General features: G+C 38.0%; 1 protein-coding gene across 1 annotated transcript in view; it reads right to left on the reverse strand.

Moving 5' to 3' along the window:
- The window catches only part of LOC111871223 (vacuolar protein sorting-associated protein 13), a gene marked incomplete in the record, with an annotated part of 172,647 nt that overhangs the window by 18,662 nt on the left and 134,999 nt on the right, over window positions 1-18,986 (reverse strand). The window contains 8 exon segments of the mRNA XM_023864160.2: window positions 232-427; window positions 3,052-3,182; window positions 6,071-6,190; window positions 7,490-7,665; window positions 11,363-11,579; window positions 12,483-12,645; window positions 13,479-13,714; window positions 17,534-17,645. Of these exon segments, the coding sequence (XP_023719928.2) occupies window positions 232-427; window positions 3,052-3,182; window positions 6,071-6,190; window positions 7,490-7,665; window positions 11,363-11,579; window positions 12,483-12,645; window positions 13,479-13,714; window positions 17,534-17,645 (1,351 nt within the window).

Genomic DNA, 18,986 nt, shown 5'->3' on the forward strand with positions numbered 1-18,986 from the left:
TGGCATTGTGGCAGGTCCCCCCCCTCAAAAAGTACTTCAGTTTCCCCTGACAATTCTCATTCCATCAAATGCTCCATACTCATTTATCATTTGACGCTGGTACATCAGAAAACTTAGTGGCAAATGCAGCAAGTGGACTCAGTCTCACCCTACACCATTTTAAATGAGATCATCTACTTCATTTCATTTACACTGTCTTCTGTAATGAATTAGGACGCTTAAACTAAATACCTGAAAAGGTTCATAGAAGAGATCCTCTACACCCTGCGTGAATCCCAGCACCAGTCCGTATGGGTTGCCTATAACATCCAGGCCCAGTACCAGTACATAGAGCTGCTTTACAGACTGCCCAGCATAATGCATTGACACTTCTGAGATGAGCTGGTGTTGAGTCAGGAACGTATACTGTCGTTCAAAGTATGCCAACCTAAACATAGATTCATGGTTTTTAGTCATCAACAGTACTCGCACAATATAGAATTTCATTTCATGACCACCAATTTTAAGTATTGTGATGTGTTACCTTACGTCCATCACCGTGACAACAGCTACAATCGGAATGGACACTTCCACAGCAACGAATAGGTGGAAACTGCGGAGTTCCCACGGCGACAAATCATAGTAACGAATTGTTGATGAGTAACAACGGGAAATACTGCACTTCCTAAGCAATGGATTGTTGAACCAGAATAATGCACTTCCGCGGTAACGAGTCAGTCTTTAGAGGGCTGCCGCCAAAAGCAGTCTAGTATTGGCCGAGATATAGTGGAAGCAGTAACTGTGATACTGCAAGTGATAATAACTGTAAAGCGTGTGAGTGTGGAAGTGAGTGTCCAATAAAGATTTGCTAAATCTGAGACCCATGTGAAGTTATTTGTTGCGTGACATACCCAACACGTGACAGTATTATGCTAACATCCATGCTCTAGAAATTACTTATAAGAACAGGAAATGTAATTAATGTTAAGTCTATAATTCCAGAATGTCTTATTACAGAAACACTAACAATTAAGACTACAATGAACCCTTCCTTTACAAGAAACAAACATTAAATTCATATGCTAGTATTAAGTGCTAGTTGATATTTAATCATATTCATGAGACACCAAAACTATACAGTGAAGGAATAAACAATCAATATTAAGGCCGGACTTATTACACAAAACGAAAGAAAATTAAACACACATATAACTTACAACAAGCTTCAAAGTCATATTTTAATAGAGTATTACATAAGAGTAATAAAACAAATAAGATCTGAACATATCATAAACTTAACCTAGAATTTCTTTCCATAATTGTGATCTGAAAAAGTGAAGCATTTTCAGGCAGACTGATCTGTTACCACCGAGAATAAGAAACTTATCAGCACAATCAATTATGCTTTAATTAAACATATGTTTATATGTATGACATATAAATTCTGGTGGGATGAACATTTGTTTAATTACCTTTCAGAGTAAGTGACCCTGGCAATCTTCACGATATTCCAAAACCCAATATGGACTGTTCAGCAATCTTCAGATGTTTGGAAAACTATTGTTTAGTGACGAATATACAAGTTAGGGTTTGTACACATAGCATCCCTTTGTTTAAATACATTGAAAGCCATTAGACTTATGAAAAACATATATTGGACATAAAATGTGCCTCATTTTTCTGTACAAATAATTTCTGAAGAATCATCACCCTGGTAAATATTTAGTAAGTTACAATTCAGATATGTGCAGAAAAGCTTGTATGTCTTCATGTAAAAATGGGTATATGTCCATACATTTTATTACAACTCCTTATCATCAGAATTCAAGAAAATCCACTCAGTGGTTCTCAAGTTGTTTCATTCATGCATGCAGACAGAAAGATACAAGGAGAGGCAGAACTTACTAGTGCTCTGCAGGGCTGAGAATATGAATAAAAAAGTACTCTGTATTGCTAACATGTACCACATTTTCAGCACAAATCCAATTGAAATTATTAACTTATTATCATTTTAAACTCAAAGAATATATTATAATACTGTCAGATGCATGAGTGACTATAGACAGGGTTTGGATTGGTAACTGAATTTACTAAACACTTATAGATTTAACTACAAGTAACTGTAGTGCTATCACTAATTAACACACACTCTACAATTCACCACAGCACACACTTCTCAGTCTTGATGTATCTTCACTGGTTTTTGCCTGGCAATGGATTCCCATGCTGTAGCTTCCTCAGCATCTGTGTTCATGTCCTTACTGGCTGGCGATTGTCTCACAACTAATTAAACTCTGAACTTGTCCTGCTTATAACATATCTCCCACCAGTTCTTCTACTGTTGCATCATGTAGTCATTGCATGGCCTGTGTGGAATACCCTTTCCCAGTCATTCCAATGCTGCATATTACAAATCTGCTGCAGTGATTACCTAGCAACAGCTGTTGTTTACAGAGCCACTATCTAGCAACAGCTGTTATACAGGTGCTTATTCCATGGTCGTTGCCTAGTAACAGGACCACATGCCACACAGTACTTCTGCACTATTACTTCTTGTTTGAAATTCCGGGATGAACTTTCAGATTCTTGTTTCCTCGGTTAGTTTTATTTCCAGCTTGCCACCTGCTTCCACTGCCAAAACACTGAGCTCTTCCCCAACTAGAGGGTATTACAACCCAGAAGAGTAAAAGGTAAAGCTATCTCTGTAAGAGGCCATAGAGGCCCATAGGGTTGTGAGACGTTGAGGGTCCCACTGGCTCACAGATGGTAAGGTTGTCAGCCTTGCGCGCCAGCCACCCTTTACCCCCAGGAAAATTCCTGGTACTCATTTCTGTCTGAGGCTGAGTTGACCCCAGGGCCATAGCTCAGCTGGAAGGATTAGGTCAACTGAAAAAATCCACCTCATCAGGACTCAAACCTGCAACCTTTTGGCTTGTAGCACAGTGCCTCAACCAATTATGTTACCATGTGCCCCAACCCAGAAGAGTATATTTTTCAAATTGTGTGTGATACATCATGCTAAAATATCTCTTGTTATTTTGTACATGTATGCAGTAGGTCAGTACCACTTACTTGAACACAACATCCTGCACATCGGTGAGTGTAACTCCAAGACTCTGCAGCAGTACATTCATGAAGTGAGGTGTTTCCTGTCCTGGGGCTTTTGGTCCTGACCCTCCACTCAAAGAAAAGCTTAGATGGATCTGGACACCACAAAGAACAACACATATCACTGTGACAGTGTGCACACACACACACAGACTCAAACAGCCTCTTCAAAATGTTAAAGAAATTATCAGCTCTGGTTCTGAACATAAGGTTAGTGTTTATGACTGGGTCTGAGGGAAGATTAAAACAACACAATGTGCTGTTGTTTGTAAAATTTCAAACTAAAATTGTCTAGACTATCAAAATACAACAATATTTTTGCAACAGCCATCTAATCAAAATCAACAAAAGAACTTTTTAATGTATTTTTTCATTGGAATGCTTTAAGGCTTAAGAGACATTGCTTCTTGGGACAATATAAAAATGTTGTATTTTAGCATCCTGCTACACTATTTTATCACTTTATATATGAACTACACAACAGACAGCAGTATATACTGCCCCACCAATCATATACGAGGACCATTCGGAAAGTAACCTCCAATGAGCTGTTAACAAAGCAAGAAATGAGAAAAAAAATTATTATATAAAAAAAAATATGAACATACTTAAGCTACTTCTCAACAGTTACTGCTGGAATTGAGGCATTTGTTTTATCAGGAAATAAGTTTTGTATGCCTCTTTCAAAGAAGTCTAAAGCCTGTGAGCTCAGCCATATTCTGACATCTTCCATCAGCTCCTTATTACTGTTCAAGTGCTATGATCCCAACCATTTCTTCATGTAGGTAAACACGTTGTAGTTGCTCAGTGAGAGATCAGGACTGCAAGGAGGGTGGTCAAACAACTCCCAGTCACAATGCTTCAGCAGTGCTCGGGTGTGAGCAGCTGTACTTGTATGCAGATGGGGATTGTCATGGATGAGTACTACACCGATGTCAGCTTTCCACACCTTTTGGTGTGAATGGCTGGTCCTATGCAGTTTCCTTTAGTGTTTCACAATGCACTTCAGACATTACTGTGGTCTCTTGTTGCATGAATTCCAACATCACAACTCCCTTCCTGTCCCAAAACACAGCAGCCATCTGTTTTCTGGCAGACAGTGTTTGTTTAAATTTTTTTCAGCTTGCTTGGTGAATGTGTGTGCATCCACCACTTTGATTCCTTTTTTGTTTCAAGATTCACAAATGAAAAACAGGTTTCATCACCTGTTCCTTGTAGGATGTGACTGAGAAAAATTCATTACCATCTATATGAGATTGCTCCAAAAAAGTCTACAACAGCTGAAGCCATTCTCTGTGTTTTGTGTGCACCCATGAGCAGTTTTGGAACTTAAATTGCACAAAACCTGTGATAGCCTAGCCCAACTGTGATAATCTTGTAGAGAACAATGCTTGAAATTTGTAGAAATTCACATGGAAGTTCTGAAATTGTGAAGTGCCGCCTTTCATAAATTTTTTGGCCAACACTTTGAACACAATCATCACTCACTACCTTTCGTAGGCCGAACAAGTTGCTCTTCAACACGAAGATTTGTTTGCCTGCCCATTTTTGATTATTCCACACCACTGTCTTACAGCTCCATCACACATTATATTCTGGCCATAAACTACTGTGCATAATTCACAATGGATTTCTGCAGCACTCATATTTCTAGTGTGAAGAAAGCAGATAACAGTGCAAATTTCTCAGCTGGCAGGATCATCAATCAGAGGACACATCATAACTCATTCTATAGAGACAAGAACAAACACTAGGTGACCACTTATGTGAAGGTTTACAAGGCAATGAGTCACATGATGATACTTCACAGGTGAGATCTTGAGCTCTCCCATGCTGCTTCATTAACTGCCTAAAATAAACAGAGGTTACTTTCAGAAAAGTCCTTGTATGAACAGACCTAACACTTCCCCCCCCACGTAAGCATGCGCACACACCCCAAAGATGAAACCGCACATAGCTACAGCCACATACAAGACATAATTCAGATATACGAGGGTAAGTCAATAAGTAAGTTAGAAATGGATATAGAACTTAAACAAATAAGAGTACTGATTTGAAAAATGCTTTTATTTCTCAACATAATCTCTCTGTACATTGAGGCATTTGTCCCATCGTTTCATAAGCTCCTGAAAACCAGCAGCATAACATTCTTTGGGCTGCTGTCGGAACCAGGCGTGTTCACATGGCATGGCCTACCTCATAATGCATGACAGGTTAAGTTTTCACAAAGTCTGTGCACAATGAGTGCCGCGCATGCTGACCCCACAACACAAAATGCAAAGAATGGGTTTGGCATTACAGCATCTCAATCGGTACCATGATCAAGGACATGATATACTAGCCCGAACTGTCATACGTGATGAGTCTTGGGTTCACCATTACAAGCCCGAGACAAAGCGTGCGTCAGTGCAGTGGAAACATCCTGCGTCGCCTGCCAAAAAAAAGTTTAAGGTGACACCATCCTCCAGGACAGTGATATTCACAGTCCTCTGGGATCACAAAGGCATACTCACTGCATTCCAGCTTCAAGGACAAACCGTAAATGCTGACTCCTACTGTAACATCCTCAGGAAACTTCGTAAAGCCATTCAATGGAAGCATGCAACCTGTCAAACATTATGAGGTAGGCAATGCCCTGTGAACATGCCTGGTTCTGACAGCAGCCCAAAGAATTTTATGCTTCTGGTTTCCAGGGGCTTGTGAAATAATGGGACAAGTGCCTCTACATACAGGGAGATTATGTTGAGAAATAAAAGCATTTTTCAAATCAGTACTCTTATTTGTTTAAGTTCTATATTCAGTTCATATTGACTTACCTACATAATTAACTAAGGTTATATAACATAAGAACTTCAACATAAACAAGTATAGACCACCAACAAACAAGTACATGACATTAAGAGAGCAACCACAACACACAACTTTTTAATTTTTAAATTTAACTGTATACCATTTAAAATTCTGTTTAAATTCATAAACCAACCTTCAGTGGAGAAAAGTGAAGGAGATCATAGAAATTCTTCTGCTCCTGGGTGGATACAAGGGTCACATGAGCCAACAATGGTTTGCCCACCAACTGTTGGTCTTCCTCAAAAAGTCGCATCTGCAATGCCATTTATGTATGAATACCCTGTCAACTTCATTTATATCAGGATATTTTTGTCCTGTGAATCCTTTATACAAAAGGAAAACTGAGACTGAGGATCAGCTGAGCAAATCCTGAGTTTTGCACTGGAGTTGTGAGAAACATCTCACTTTCTGAACAGTCATAGAAAGGCTCCTTTAATTTCTTAAAACAGCAAAAATCTTGAGGACATAAGGTACCCTTAACCAATCCAAAGTAAAGCAAACTAATCTGAATTACAGTTCTATGATTTATTGTGACAGGATGTCTCATGTTGTTTATTGGAACAAATAATTAAGTAACAAAATATTTCCCATAACTGGGAAAGCATAAACAATCCATTAGATCTTATGTAAGCCCATACTGAGCCGGTCACGGTAGCCAAGCGGTCTAAGGCAAGCACTGTCTTTGCTTGCGTGGAAGCCAGGATCGTGGATTTGAATCTCACTCAGGGCATGGATGTTTGGTGTTTATGTATGTATGTGTTTTTCTGTGTCTGTGTACAGACAAGTAGAGGCCTTGCAATGAGATGATCACCTGCCCTAGGAGTCCTATGGAATGTCTAAGATGTAGTAAATCAAAGTGAAATGGAGTGTTTCATTGAGGTAGGCCAAGTCCCAAATTGGGGCTGCAGTGCCAAAGAAAAGAAAAGCCCATACCGACCAAACATGTCAAATGAGGTGAAAGCTGAAACCTAATTTTGCATCAATCAAAAACATTCTTTTTCTAACGGGGGTTTCGCATTATCTATGATCATCATGTGGTTCCAGCCGTGACGTTATATTCTTAATGAAAAATATCATCTTCCAGAATGTAATGCCAAGTAATTCGGTAGAATTTCGCTGAAATTTCAGAGGAACATACTGCCTCCAGCCTCAGAGTTGAAGCATGAACTCAGCAAGTGGATGGCAAAAAGCAGGGAACAAGCAAATTTTTCTTGGCTTATTCTTCGGTACTACAGATGGAAGTAGCACCTTCCTCCAAAATTTCAGTGAAATTCTATCAGACTACATGATACTGCATCCCCCAGGACAATATTCTTCTTAGTCTCAGATGTGAGAACTTCAAATCCAACATACATTTTTCAGTGTTATTCCTCCATACAGTGTCATATGCAGAAACTGACCCCATGTACTTGTACAGTACGGCATGCTTCACATGTGATTCAATGCCTGGCTCTGGGCCCTTGATTTCTGTAAGTGCCGAATCTGTTACATTCCTGTGTACTGGTAAAGCAACTGTATCAGAACATGTAACAATCATGTAATTTGTACTCACCTCTTCTGTTTCAGATACCTCCTCAGCCTCAAACATTTCAAGCAGAGCATTGATGAAGCCCATATCCACCTTCACATGGAATTCCTGGATCAGTACCTTAAAATATTTGTACTGCTGCACCTTACTGTGTGGCATTATACGCTGCACAATACTAAGTTCTGCAAATGGCTTCAGTGCTGCCAACAATAAAGTAATACATGTTACCAAGCTTAAAGGAGCTGGACCAAATTGGTACAAGATAGGATATTTTGGTGGGCTTTTGTTATGGAGGTGACAAATCTTTGGGTTTAAAAATATAATACAGAGTATATTGTTCATATAAATAACTGTACTGCTTATGGCAAACTCTGTAATGTGGGGCTGTTTTAACAGCTATCAAAGTTGGTAAAAAAATTCAAGTAAACAGTGTGAGCAAAAAATAATGAACATATTTATATATCATATAGAATGAACAATTAAAAAATAATTGGAATATTTACATATCATACAGAGGACATGCAGTAGCATAGTTGGTTGAGGCACTATGCTACAAGCTGGAAGGTTACGGGTTTGAGTCCTGATGAGGTGGACTTTTTCAATTTACCTAATATCCTTCCAGCTGCACTATGGCCCTGGGATTGACTAGCCTCTGATAGAAATGAGTACCAGGAATCTTCCTGCGGGGCAGAGGGTTGCCGGCGCATAAGGCTGACAACGTTACCACGATTTGAGAGGCAAGTGTCTAGATACTGTTGGACCCTAAACATCTCACAACCCTATGGACCTCCATGACCGGTTACAGAGATAGCTTTAACTTCACATACCACATAAAAGGGCAATTTTTTAAGTATATTTGTAATACCTAAATACTGGTAAACAGTGGCTTGTAGGTTGTTCCAGTGGCAACAGAAAGAATATGGCACAATGACTTGAGCACAAGAAATTCCAGATGATACTGTGTCATGTTCACTGTGTAAGACTCATTAGTGGAAGTGCTCCACAGTTTCTTCTGCTCACTGATAAAAACTGTAAGCTTAAAACGAGTTTCATCAAACATAATTAGTATCCTAACATAATCTGTCATTCTCCTCAATCATCTGAATAAACATGTTACAAGATTCCATCCTTCTTTAAGATTACTGTCTTCTAGGATGCGATTATCATATACTTTTGTAGTTATACATATATTTTGGAGTAACCTGTCATTTCCATCTTCAGGGTAGAATATATCAATTTCCATTACTAGAGATTCTAACTGTATTAATTTTGAAGAGTACTATCTTCTTGAATTTAATGCCATGTAGTTTGCTGACATTCGACCCCGTAGATGGAGACAATATGTTCCTCCAAAATGTCAGTTGACTGTCAACGGACTACATGACATTACATCCCAGAAGATAGTCCTCTTCATAACCACCACTGTGAGACCCTCAAATCCTACACTGTATTAAATTTGCCCAATACAACCTCAAAAGTTCTGCACATCTGCCATAACTCTGACTAACATATAAAGATGGTTCATAGTGAATCTGTAGATATGTTCATAATTTATCTGCATACAAAAATTACGTGCTTAGCCTCAATGGTTCCGAAGTCATCAGAAACAATTGAAAAGTTAAATACAGAGTCTGCATGGCAATCAAATTGTTTTACATTCTAGAAAAGATAACCTAGCAAAAGTTGCAGGTGTTTCTGATGATTATTATTATCATATACAATTTAAAATCCAACACTAGGCAGTGCTAATGTTGCTCCCATCTCAGAAGTGCATATGGGTGCAATTAAATAATGTGTAATCATAAAAAACAAAGGAAAGATGGTCTCTAGAGGCATTATGTTTGGATTAAGTTTCGTGAAAGTCCATCAACTCTTCAGAAGTTACTGTGAAGAGACAAACATGGGCAGTCATAAGCTTATGGCATTATAAGCTGCAGCTTTAAAAACAGTGGGGTGCAATCCTCCAGGGGGTCATGACCTACTTTAATGGTGGGGGTGTATGGAGGTCTCAAGAATTATTTANATCAAATTGTTTTACATTCTAGAAAAGATAACCTAGCAAAAGTTGCAGGTGTTTCTGATGATTATTATCATATACAATTTAAAATCCAACACTAGGCAGTGCTAATGTTGCTCCCATCTCAGAAGTGCATATGGGTGCAATTAAATAATGTGTAATCATAAAAAACAAAGGAAAGATGGTCTCTAGAGGCATTATGTTTGGATTAAGTTTCGTGAAAGTCCATCAACTCTTCAGAAGTTACTGTGAAGAGACAAACATGGGCAGTCATAAGCTTATGGCATTATAAGCTGCAGCTTTAAAAACAGTGGGGTGCAATCCTCCAGGGGGTCATGACCTACTTTAATGGTGGGGGTGTATGGAGGTCTCAAGAATTATTTAAAATATAGCTGTATAATGCACAGCTCTAGCTAGTCAGCAAGTGCTGTGAGAAACTGGGAGCAACGTTTCGCCGATTTTTCAAGACTGTACACACATAAAACTACCGTATTTACACATGTATAGGCTGCGTGCGTGTATAGGCCGCAGCACCATTTTCAGACAAAAATTACAGAAAAAATAATTTTCTTGGAATATTATTACTATTAGTATACTACTAGTATTACTAATTATGAATATAATTTTTTTTTAAATGAAGTGTGATTTCGAATATTTTGAATATAAGCTGCACCCCAGTTTTCCTCTTGAATTTTTGGCAAAAAATGTGTGGCCTATACATGCGTAAATACGGTATTTAGGTCCATGCTATCACTGTACATCCTGACAGGAACCTGCAACAGTGTGCACATTCAACTTTCTGCTGACAAACAGAAAGGGGTGAAACATAAATTATGCATTAATTCAGGGGGCCACTGTATCAAGAAGTCTGAGAAACTCTATTATATGCATATCTCTCTTTACATATGGAAAGTAGCATTCCAACCTCTGGAAGAGGAACACAGAATATCTGTAACATGACAAAAAGTGTTATACAAGGCAAGGTAAAGCTGTCCCTGTGCTTAGTTAGTTAGTTATTAGAGAGGGTGGGTTTCCCCATGCCCTTAGACCTGTAGTGGTCCATTGTGCTTCCCTCCATGATTTCCACCAGCCTCTATATCCTACCGGCATTGGTGCTTACCATCAGTCCTGCCCAGCCAGCGAGACCGGCTCTCTACTGGCTGAGAAGTATCTATAATGCTTCCCCCCTCTACCAGAGGTATTAGTGACTGCTGTTGGGCGGCAAACGTCCGCAATTTTGCTCAGCGACCTCCTTTGGAGGTATGAGGTTCTTTTATGTGGCGTAAAGCTATGACACGGGACCCACGGCTTAAAGTCCCTCCCGGAGGACTTGTTCTCTGAATATTTCCGCCCTTAAAAATTCGACGACCTCCGCCGGGTATTTGAACCCGCGTACTACGAGTCATGAGGTGGGAACGTTACCTCTAGACTACGGAGGCCGCTGTCCCTGTGCTTAACAAAGTACTGAACCATGAAGATGGATGGGGAAGTGGGGGTGTGGCTCCTCACTTTCTTAACCTTGGCACTAGGTAGAGATGAGGAACCAGTGGCTACTCTTCCCTCAGAAACAGACATCCTAGTACACAGCATAGAGGAGGCTAGGTGGTGTCAAGGCCAGAATGGACACCATTGTGAAAAGAAAAACATCTTGCTCTTGCCAAGAATAAACTCCAATGCCTCACTTATCCAGTCCACAGCCTAGTCACCATACACAGTTATCCCGGCTAAATTAACATAAAACTGAAGTTCTACAAAGGTGCCTCCTGTTAATATAATAAAATCTAATTCTTCTGAGTTTTGCCAAGGAGTTTCTGTAGCGTGTAGAGCACACCTTCCATCAACACATCCATTCAATATCACATTTATAAGGAGTAACATACCACTGTCTGCAGCAACGCTCTTGGGCGGAGGCACTGGTGCAAGCACAACTGGGAACACACAGTCATACATCTGATTATCAATTTGCAGTCGGTTCACTTTGGCATGAAGCTGCAACTGGTGTGGAGACGTCTTCATCTGAAGCCACAATCCAGTCTGGAATGTGCGGCGAAGGCGACGCTTGAACGGTCGTAACACCTCCCCAGTCTCAAAATCCACCTGGCAACAAAAAGAAATTTGCTACCATATTTTATACATACAACAGACTGGAACATAGGCCATTTTGAACAGGATTTCCCTTGAGGTGGCACAATACTATGGGCTAAGGTTGGTAACAAGTCTCACAGTTTCACTTCCTTTATATAATAACAGATAGATGCATGAAACTTCTCCTTGAGCAGACCATGGAAGACTATTATCTATTTCCTGAAGAAGTGAGGTAGGTTCTCTCCAAGGACAAGACAGTTACTTCCCCTTGGCATGATAATCCCCTACTTAGGCCTCAAAAGGTGGCAACTTCTCGTATCCCATTTCCTGCCCACAGTGGTTTTCAAAAGGGCCTTCTTTCCTCACAGTTCCACTTTCCCTCCTGTTAGACAGAAAATACTAGGCACAGGAAACGGTCATCTCATCTCAAACCTTCATTTCCTTCCTGTCACAAAAGGTCTACTTTCCTACCAGTTCCCAGTGGTTTGGATCAAGCTCCAGTTCCTTAACCCCTCCCATGGGTCTAACTGGCCACCTTCCTTCAATTTCTCTATATAACCAAACCAATTCCTCATCCTACATACATCAGTCCTGAGGATGGAGGTGAGATCTTCCTCTGAAACAACCATACCCACCTGCAAGGCTACATGCTGTCACTTCCTAGAAAACTGCATTTTGAGCAGATGGACATTATTCCTTAAAAATCACATGTGAAAAAGGAAATTCTCTTTGAACAGCACAATCTTCTGGGATGAGACGCCATGTAGTTCAACAAGATCAATGATTCTAATATATTGCAATGTTCCTCAAACTTGTATTCCTGTTCCTCGATCATTCCATTTTAATTTTTAGTGTGCAAAGAAGACAAAATAATTCAGATTTGTTTTTCAATCTATTATGATTCTAAATATTCACCTCAGTCTTAGAATCCACAACTACTCTTGGATTAACAGCTTTTCCAATAGCAAGTTCCATGGTGTAACGTTCAAAGGCCTCCTCAACAGCAAGACAGTCCTTCACGCTCAGTGCTTTGAAGCGCTGCTTATTAGACTTGCAAGTCTCCCAGATCACACCTGAACTATAACACAACATAAACACAGCGGTGAGGAAGTAAACGTTTCAGATGGTTTACAATGCTTTCATTGAAAGATCAGGGCAGTCAGAACCTCTGGAGTAAATAGCTATCACACTGAGAATTAACACACGAACTTGTGCAACACAGAGAATTAATTTCTTTCAGAACCAACTCTTGATGTTCTCTGTACCAACTGGAGGCGAGATCTGAAACAATATTCATAAGAGATAGCCTTTATACTGAATAACTGGAAAAAACAATGTGATAAAAGCCACCTTCAAAAGATATTTCAAAGGATGAGGGAAAAAGAAAAAAACCTCCAACAATTGTAAATTAAAGTAACATTGTGCCATTACAAAAAAATCAATGTTGGTTTTTACCTCTGAAACCACCTGTTACATGTATTTTATAAACTTCTGGCAACTCTCCTGGCCTAGATTTACTCCAAGACAAAGATGAGGATGAAGACAGAGGAGGAGGAGAGCCATCCAGTGTTGCTTGGATGATATTTTTTATAATCATTTATCCTGATTTACTATACATATTTTATAATTCTATATATAAGCTGTCCTTAATGAGACCACTTTTATCTTCTGATGGGGCATATTTAAAATATGCAACAATGGCACTGGTAGTTTTATAAATGATGACCTATGATTAAGCTCCACTTTATTAAACATTACAAAATTATATTAGTATTTAAACACAAGCAAAAGTACCCAGAACATTTCCATGTGATGACATGGCTATGCTTTGATGTTCACTGTGTTAAGAGAATCTTACAACTTTAAAAATTTACAATACATACAAAATTTCACCTATACTTCAGTTCTTACCTGGCAATGCCTAAGTACATAACCTCAACACGGGTCAGATTATTGACAAGTGAGAGACCAAGACCATGTATTGAGACTGTAATTTCCTTGTCAAGAGGCTCAAGCTCACCAGCAGACTGAGCATCACGAGCTATGTTCATGTCTGGAGTAAAGAGTAATACTCTCTGCATTCCATCCAAAAAAGAAACCCACCACACCTGGCGATCTTCATTTGGTTCGAACTCTCCTATACCATCCTGCACAGAATAACCAGGAATTGCTTTAATCATATGCTGGTAACATGGAAAGTACACACAAGCTAGATGGACAGTACAGAAAGAAAGCGGTCCTGTTTTCTTGTAAACAGGATGAAACATGATAATGCCAAATTTATAACTTTCTGACAATGGTGTGACATATATTTTGGGTTTTCTTCACCATCTCAGTTTAGTGAAACCATTAAGTTTTGGAAATTGGTTCTAGTTCTGGCTTCAGGGGAACAGGTAACTAAAGCAAACCTATTCTGTTTGGACCTAAGAAAGGTTTATTCTCAAATCATTGTTTGACATCTGGTCATACAGCATAATTTCTGATTTATCATGAAGAATCATACAATAAAGAAGAAATGTTTGAGTTTCCATGAGTGTTATCAATATACAAACGATTTTACCTCTGCTGTGTACAATTTCGTTGACAAGCAGTGGTCACGTGGTCGGTACAGTTTGCTTGCTCGGACTAAAACCACAGAGTTTGTATTTGTTTGTGTACCAGCAGATTACAAAGTGACACACCCCAGAAGACTGCAGTTTTGTGAGAACTTCACACCTCTAATTACCTATTCAATGGAGCTGAATCCTTCTTGAGATACCACTAGTCACTCAACTACTTGATAATTTCCTGACATTTTATGAAACCTGAAGGTTCATTATTATGTTCAGAAGAGCACTGCACTCGTCCCTATAAGCCAGTTCAATCCAGTCCATACCACCCCATCCAATTTCTCTAAGATCAATTTTAATATTACCCTCCCACCTATATCTAGGTCTTCCCAGTGGTCTCATTCCTTCTGGCTTTTCCAGCAAAATTCTATATGCATTTCTCTTCTCTACCATGTGTGCTACATACACTGACTATCTCATTCTCTTTTGATTTGATTGTTCTAATTACATCTGGCAAACAGTGCTCCATTTATAATCTCACCATTAACAGATATTTGCAATGTGATCCTGGGTGCTGGTGTATTTCCAGATCGATTAAAATTTGCCATAGTTAAACCTTGCTTTAAAAAAGATAAAATACAAGAAATCTCTACCTACAGGCCCATTTCGTTGTTGACTTCCTTTTCAAAAATTATTGAAAAAGTTATTTATTTGAGATTTATCACTCATATTGAAGCTAACAGTATCTTGGCTCAGGAACAATATGGACACATCTTTCAACTGAGACGGCGACATTTTCATTGATTAATAGTATTCTCGCAGCCATGAATAATAAGCAAAATGTGGGAGGTATTTTATGTGACCTGCAAAAGGTTTTTGATTGTGTAAATCACAAAATTTTGTTGGTTAAACTGGAATTCTTTGGAATAGAAGGTATATTTAAAACACTAATTAAATCTTATCTAACTGGTAGACATCAGAGAGTTGTTTTGGGTCATATAATGGATAGTAACAATACATCTAAGTGGGAAATAGTGAAATGTGGAGTTCCACAGGGCTCAATTCCTGGCCCCTGTTTTTCTTATTTTATATAAATGATTTACCTAAAATAATAAATAAGGATAATAACAAGGCTCTATATGCTGATGACACCAGTATCATAATTACTGATACTAATAATGTAAACTTTGAAACAAATCTTAATCAAACCTTTAAAGACATAAACACTTGGTTTAATGTTAATTTACTTATCTTAAATTTCAATAAAACTCAATATTTAGAGTTTCGGCCCATGAATTGTTGTAACACAATGACACAAATTAATTATGATCAGGAAAGTATCTCCAGTGTAACAGAAATTAAGTTCCTTGGTTTCATTATTGATGATGTATTATCTTGGAAACAGCATATTGACCTAGTGATCAGTAGATTATCCTCTGCGTGCTATGCATTGTGAAATATAAAACATATTCTATCATTTGCAATGTTAAGGCTAATCTACTTTGCTTATGTACACTCCATTTTGAGTTATGGTATAATCTTCTTGGGTGGCTTCTCTCATGCCAGGAAAGTGTTTATCTTGCAAAAGAAAATTATTAGAATCGTAACGAACACTAAACGTAGAGATTCTTGCAGGGATATTTTCAAGAAATTGGAAATTATGACGTCATATTCACAGTATAGACGTGACTCGCGTAATGAAAAACGACGTAAGAATGAAATATGCTGTACAATTTTAATATTTTAACACTTAACATTTATCAGTATATATGATAAATATATATTTTAGTTATTTTAGTATGTATAGACAAGGCATGCAATGAACTAGTTTGTCGTGGATTGGATCAGCACCTGAAGATGGCACATTTGTGCCGAAACATGTAGTGAGAGTGAGAAGAGGGGATAGATGAATGTATGCACTAGAAGACGGATAAAATAAATCATGGAGATTTAATAAACCTTTTGAATTTCAATAATCTATGATTTTCTCTCTTTCAAATCAAGGGGGTAACGTCAGCGTAAATAAATATATTTTGGGGTAATAAGCAAAATAGTTCCCCGACCCCTGTGATAGACCATCTGTTTTAAATAACACATGACAGTAAACAATTAAGATGGTCGTTAATGGTTTAGTTACAGCTCATTTCCTTTTATCCTGTAGAGGAATATGTTAATTAATAGTTTTCAAATTTGAAGGTTTTTACTATGAAATGACTGATTGTATATACTGAATTTTTATTATATATTCTAATTTTTAAACCCTGATGAAATGTATTATATTTGGACTGTTAAATTAAGTATTTGTAGTTATGTGATGGAGATAATTGCATCAAACTTCTATATTATGAATATGTCCTTTGTATTAATTTATGATTGTGACAATGATAATCATATATCTGCATAAATTTGATCATATCTGAATATTTTATGTACAAATTTTGTATTGTGACTGTATTGCATGTTGATGGGTCCATTGTTTTTATGTATTTTGACATGTTCTATATTCTATGGTATGCATGACCTGAAAGGATCTATGGAATTTAAAATAAAGTGAAAGTACAACTTATGAAGCTCCTCATTGTGCAGTTTCCGCCAACCTCCTACCATTTCATCCCATACAATAATATTACTTCTTTACTAGAACACTGTTAAAAATATTATATTCATGTTGACCAAATGAAAAGTTACTCCAGTGAGAATGAAAATGGTAACACTACTTTTATATAACAATTTTCTATAATGCCCCTTTGTACACAATTTATAGTCATTCCACCAAGTTCAACGCAAGATACAACATTTACTCATGAGATCTAAGGTCCCAGTGGCAGTGACTATAAAGATTACTGTCTTCTGGGATGATAAACTCTGTAGTCTGATAGATGTTTATGATAATATCAGACAAATGTGCCATCCCCAAGTTAAGAGTACAAGATAAGGAATAGAAATACAGTATATAATAAACAGAGACCTTCTGGTGAATCTTCAATGGGCAATTTGCTAGTTAAGTAATATTTCTAACAAATCTGGATCTATACATGTTTCTAGAAAGTCTTCATAACATGTAAAGCAACAACATGAATTGTTGTCAAACAGGACTGTCTAACAGAAGTGATCTAGACTCCCATTCAGAGGTACTCAGTTCAAATACTGGCCAGAACTGCTATCCTGACTGAGGTTTTCTGTGATTTCCTTAGTCCCTCCAGACAAATGCCAGGATAGTACCTTGATTAGGATACAATTGCTTCCTTGTACATCCTTTTCAATTCATTATTCATCAATCATCCTTCCATTTGATGCTATATAGTTGAGATACTGTCATACTCACAAGGAGAAACAAATGAATTGAAAGCATTGAAGTATGCAGTCAAAATCCAAACTTGTCTCTGAATGAGAGACTAAGAGACTAAATCTATTCACCTTCCGTAGTTCATCTGTGATCTCCTTCTTCTTCCCAGCATTCCACACAATGCAGTGAGACCCAGTGGGATTCTCCCAAGCATACAGGAGTAGCTCATGGGGCTTTAATGTTCTGTAACACATGAAAATAACAGCTTCAAGCACAGAACGCAGCTTCTGACAGAACAGTATTGTAGGGGAAGTAAAGGTGGGGGTTTCACATACATTTATGTCATGTAAAGGAACTTTTCACTTGTGGTAAGCTATGAGCGAAGGCGAATTTAGACGCCATTTTTGGTCGTCCAAAAAACTCCGTACTTGACTCTTAGATGCCACTGCAGTTGTACAACTGAAGAGTCCTCTGGTGGACAAGGGTGGGACCAAATTGAAAATACCCAAACCAAATGCAGTATGTAAGATTTGAGGCTTTCACGGCGGTGACTATGAAGAAAGCAGTCTTCTGGGATTTGGCACCGTGTATATGTGGTGTTAACCGACGTTTCGGAGGAACGTATCGCCTCCATCTTCAGGGTAGAAGAAAAANCAAATGCAGTATGCTGGACAAATGGAAAACCTAACTCACTCAAGTGGTGTCTGAATAGAAAATGACTTACAAATATGCCAACCAATTGAGGTTAAAAGTACAAATGACTTAATTGCCAGAATGTCGCATTAGAAATCAACCAATGAAGCAACCATCTTTTTAAAAACTATTTTGTTATACCCCATAAAACAGCACAGAAGCAGCAACATTATTACACGAACATTTAAGTGAAATTTGGTTTTCAATATATATAGAACGCACATTAATAAATGGCAAAAACAAATATTTCTGAACTATTTGCAAAAAACTATTTCATATTCTCCTTCTGTAAGACAATTACACCTTTTGCTAGTGCAGCAGAAACACACACATTGCCTGGCCTAGGCTGAAGTCTTATTTATTCAGACCTCTTTTGGTTCAGTCTAGTCTAAAAAATTGTGAATACAATTGGAGATACTAAAATACATGTTCATATATGTTCTTTGTACCTCATGCACAGATGGTCACACATATAAATTATTTAATATATGTGTTGAGGATGTAATGTTATAGAGCTCTACATTGAAAGAATAAAACAAATCTGATTTAAATGCAGTCTAAAACAAATAAAGACTTCTTTTGAATCACAGTGTTTAATGAAGGCCATGAGGGATTGTTTAACATGAAATTTTGAAGATGTACTTGTAACACTCCTTCTGTTTGTGACTTATGGGGCAAATGTACTGGATATAAAAAGGCACATTTCATTTTTATTTAAAACATTTGTTCAGAACGTTTATCTCCAGTTAATATTTACTGATATACTTGCAGAAATGCATGAAGGCCTTCATGCACAGTTGTCATTAAATATGTACAAAAAAGAATGAAATGGGGTTGGGAGGGAGGGAGGGAGGGAGGAGTGAAAGCAGGAATGGAAGAAAAAAGAAGGAA

Source organism: Cryptotermes secundus, unplaced genomic scaffold (assembly GCF_002891405.2).
Source record: "Cryptotermes secundus unplaced genomic scaffold, Csec_1.0 scaffold649, whole genome shotgun sequence".
Taxonomy (NCBI): Eukaryota; Metazoa; Arthropoda; class Insecta; order Blattodea; family Kalotermitidae; genus Cryptotermes; species Cryptotermes secundus.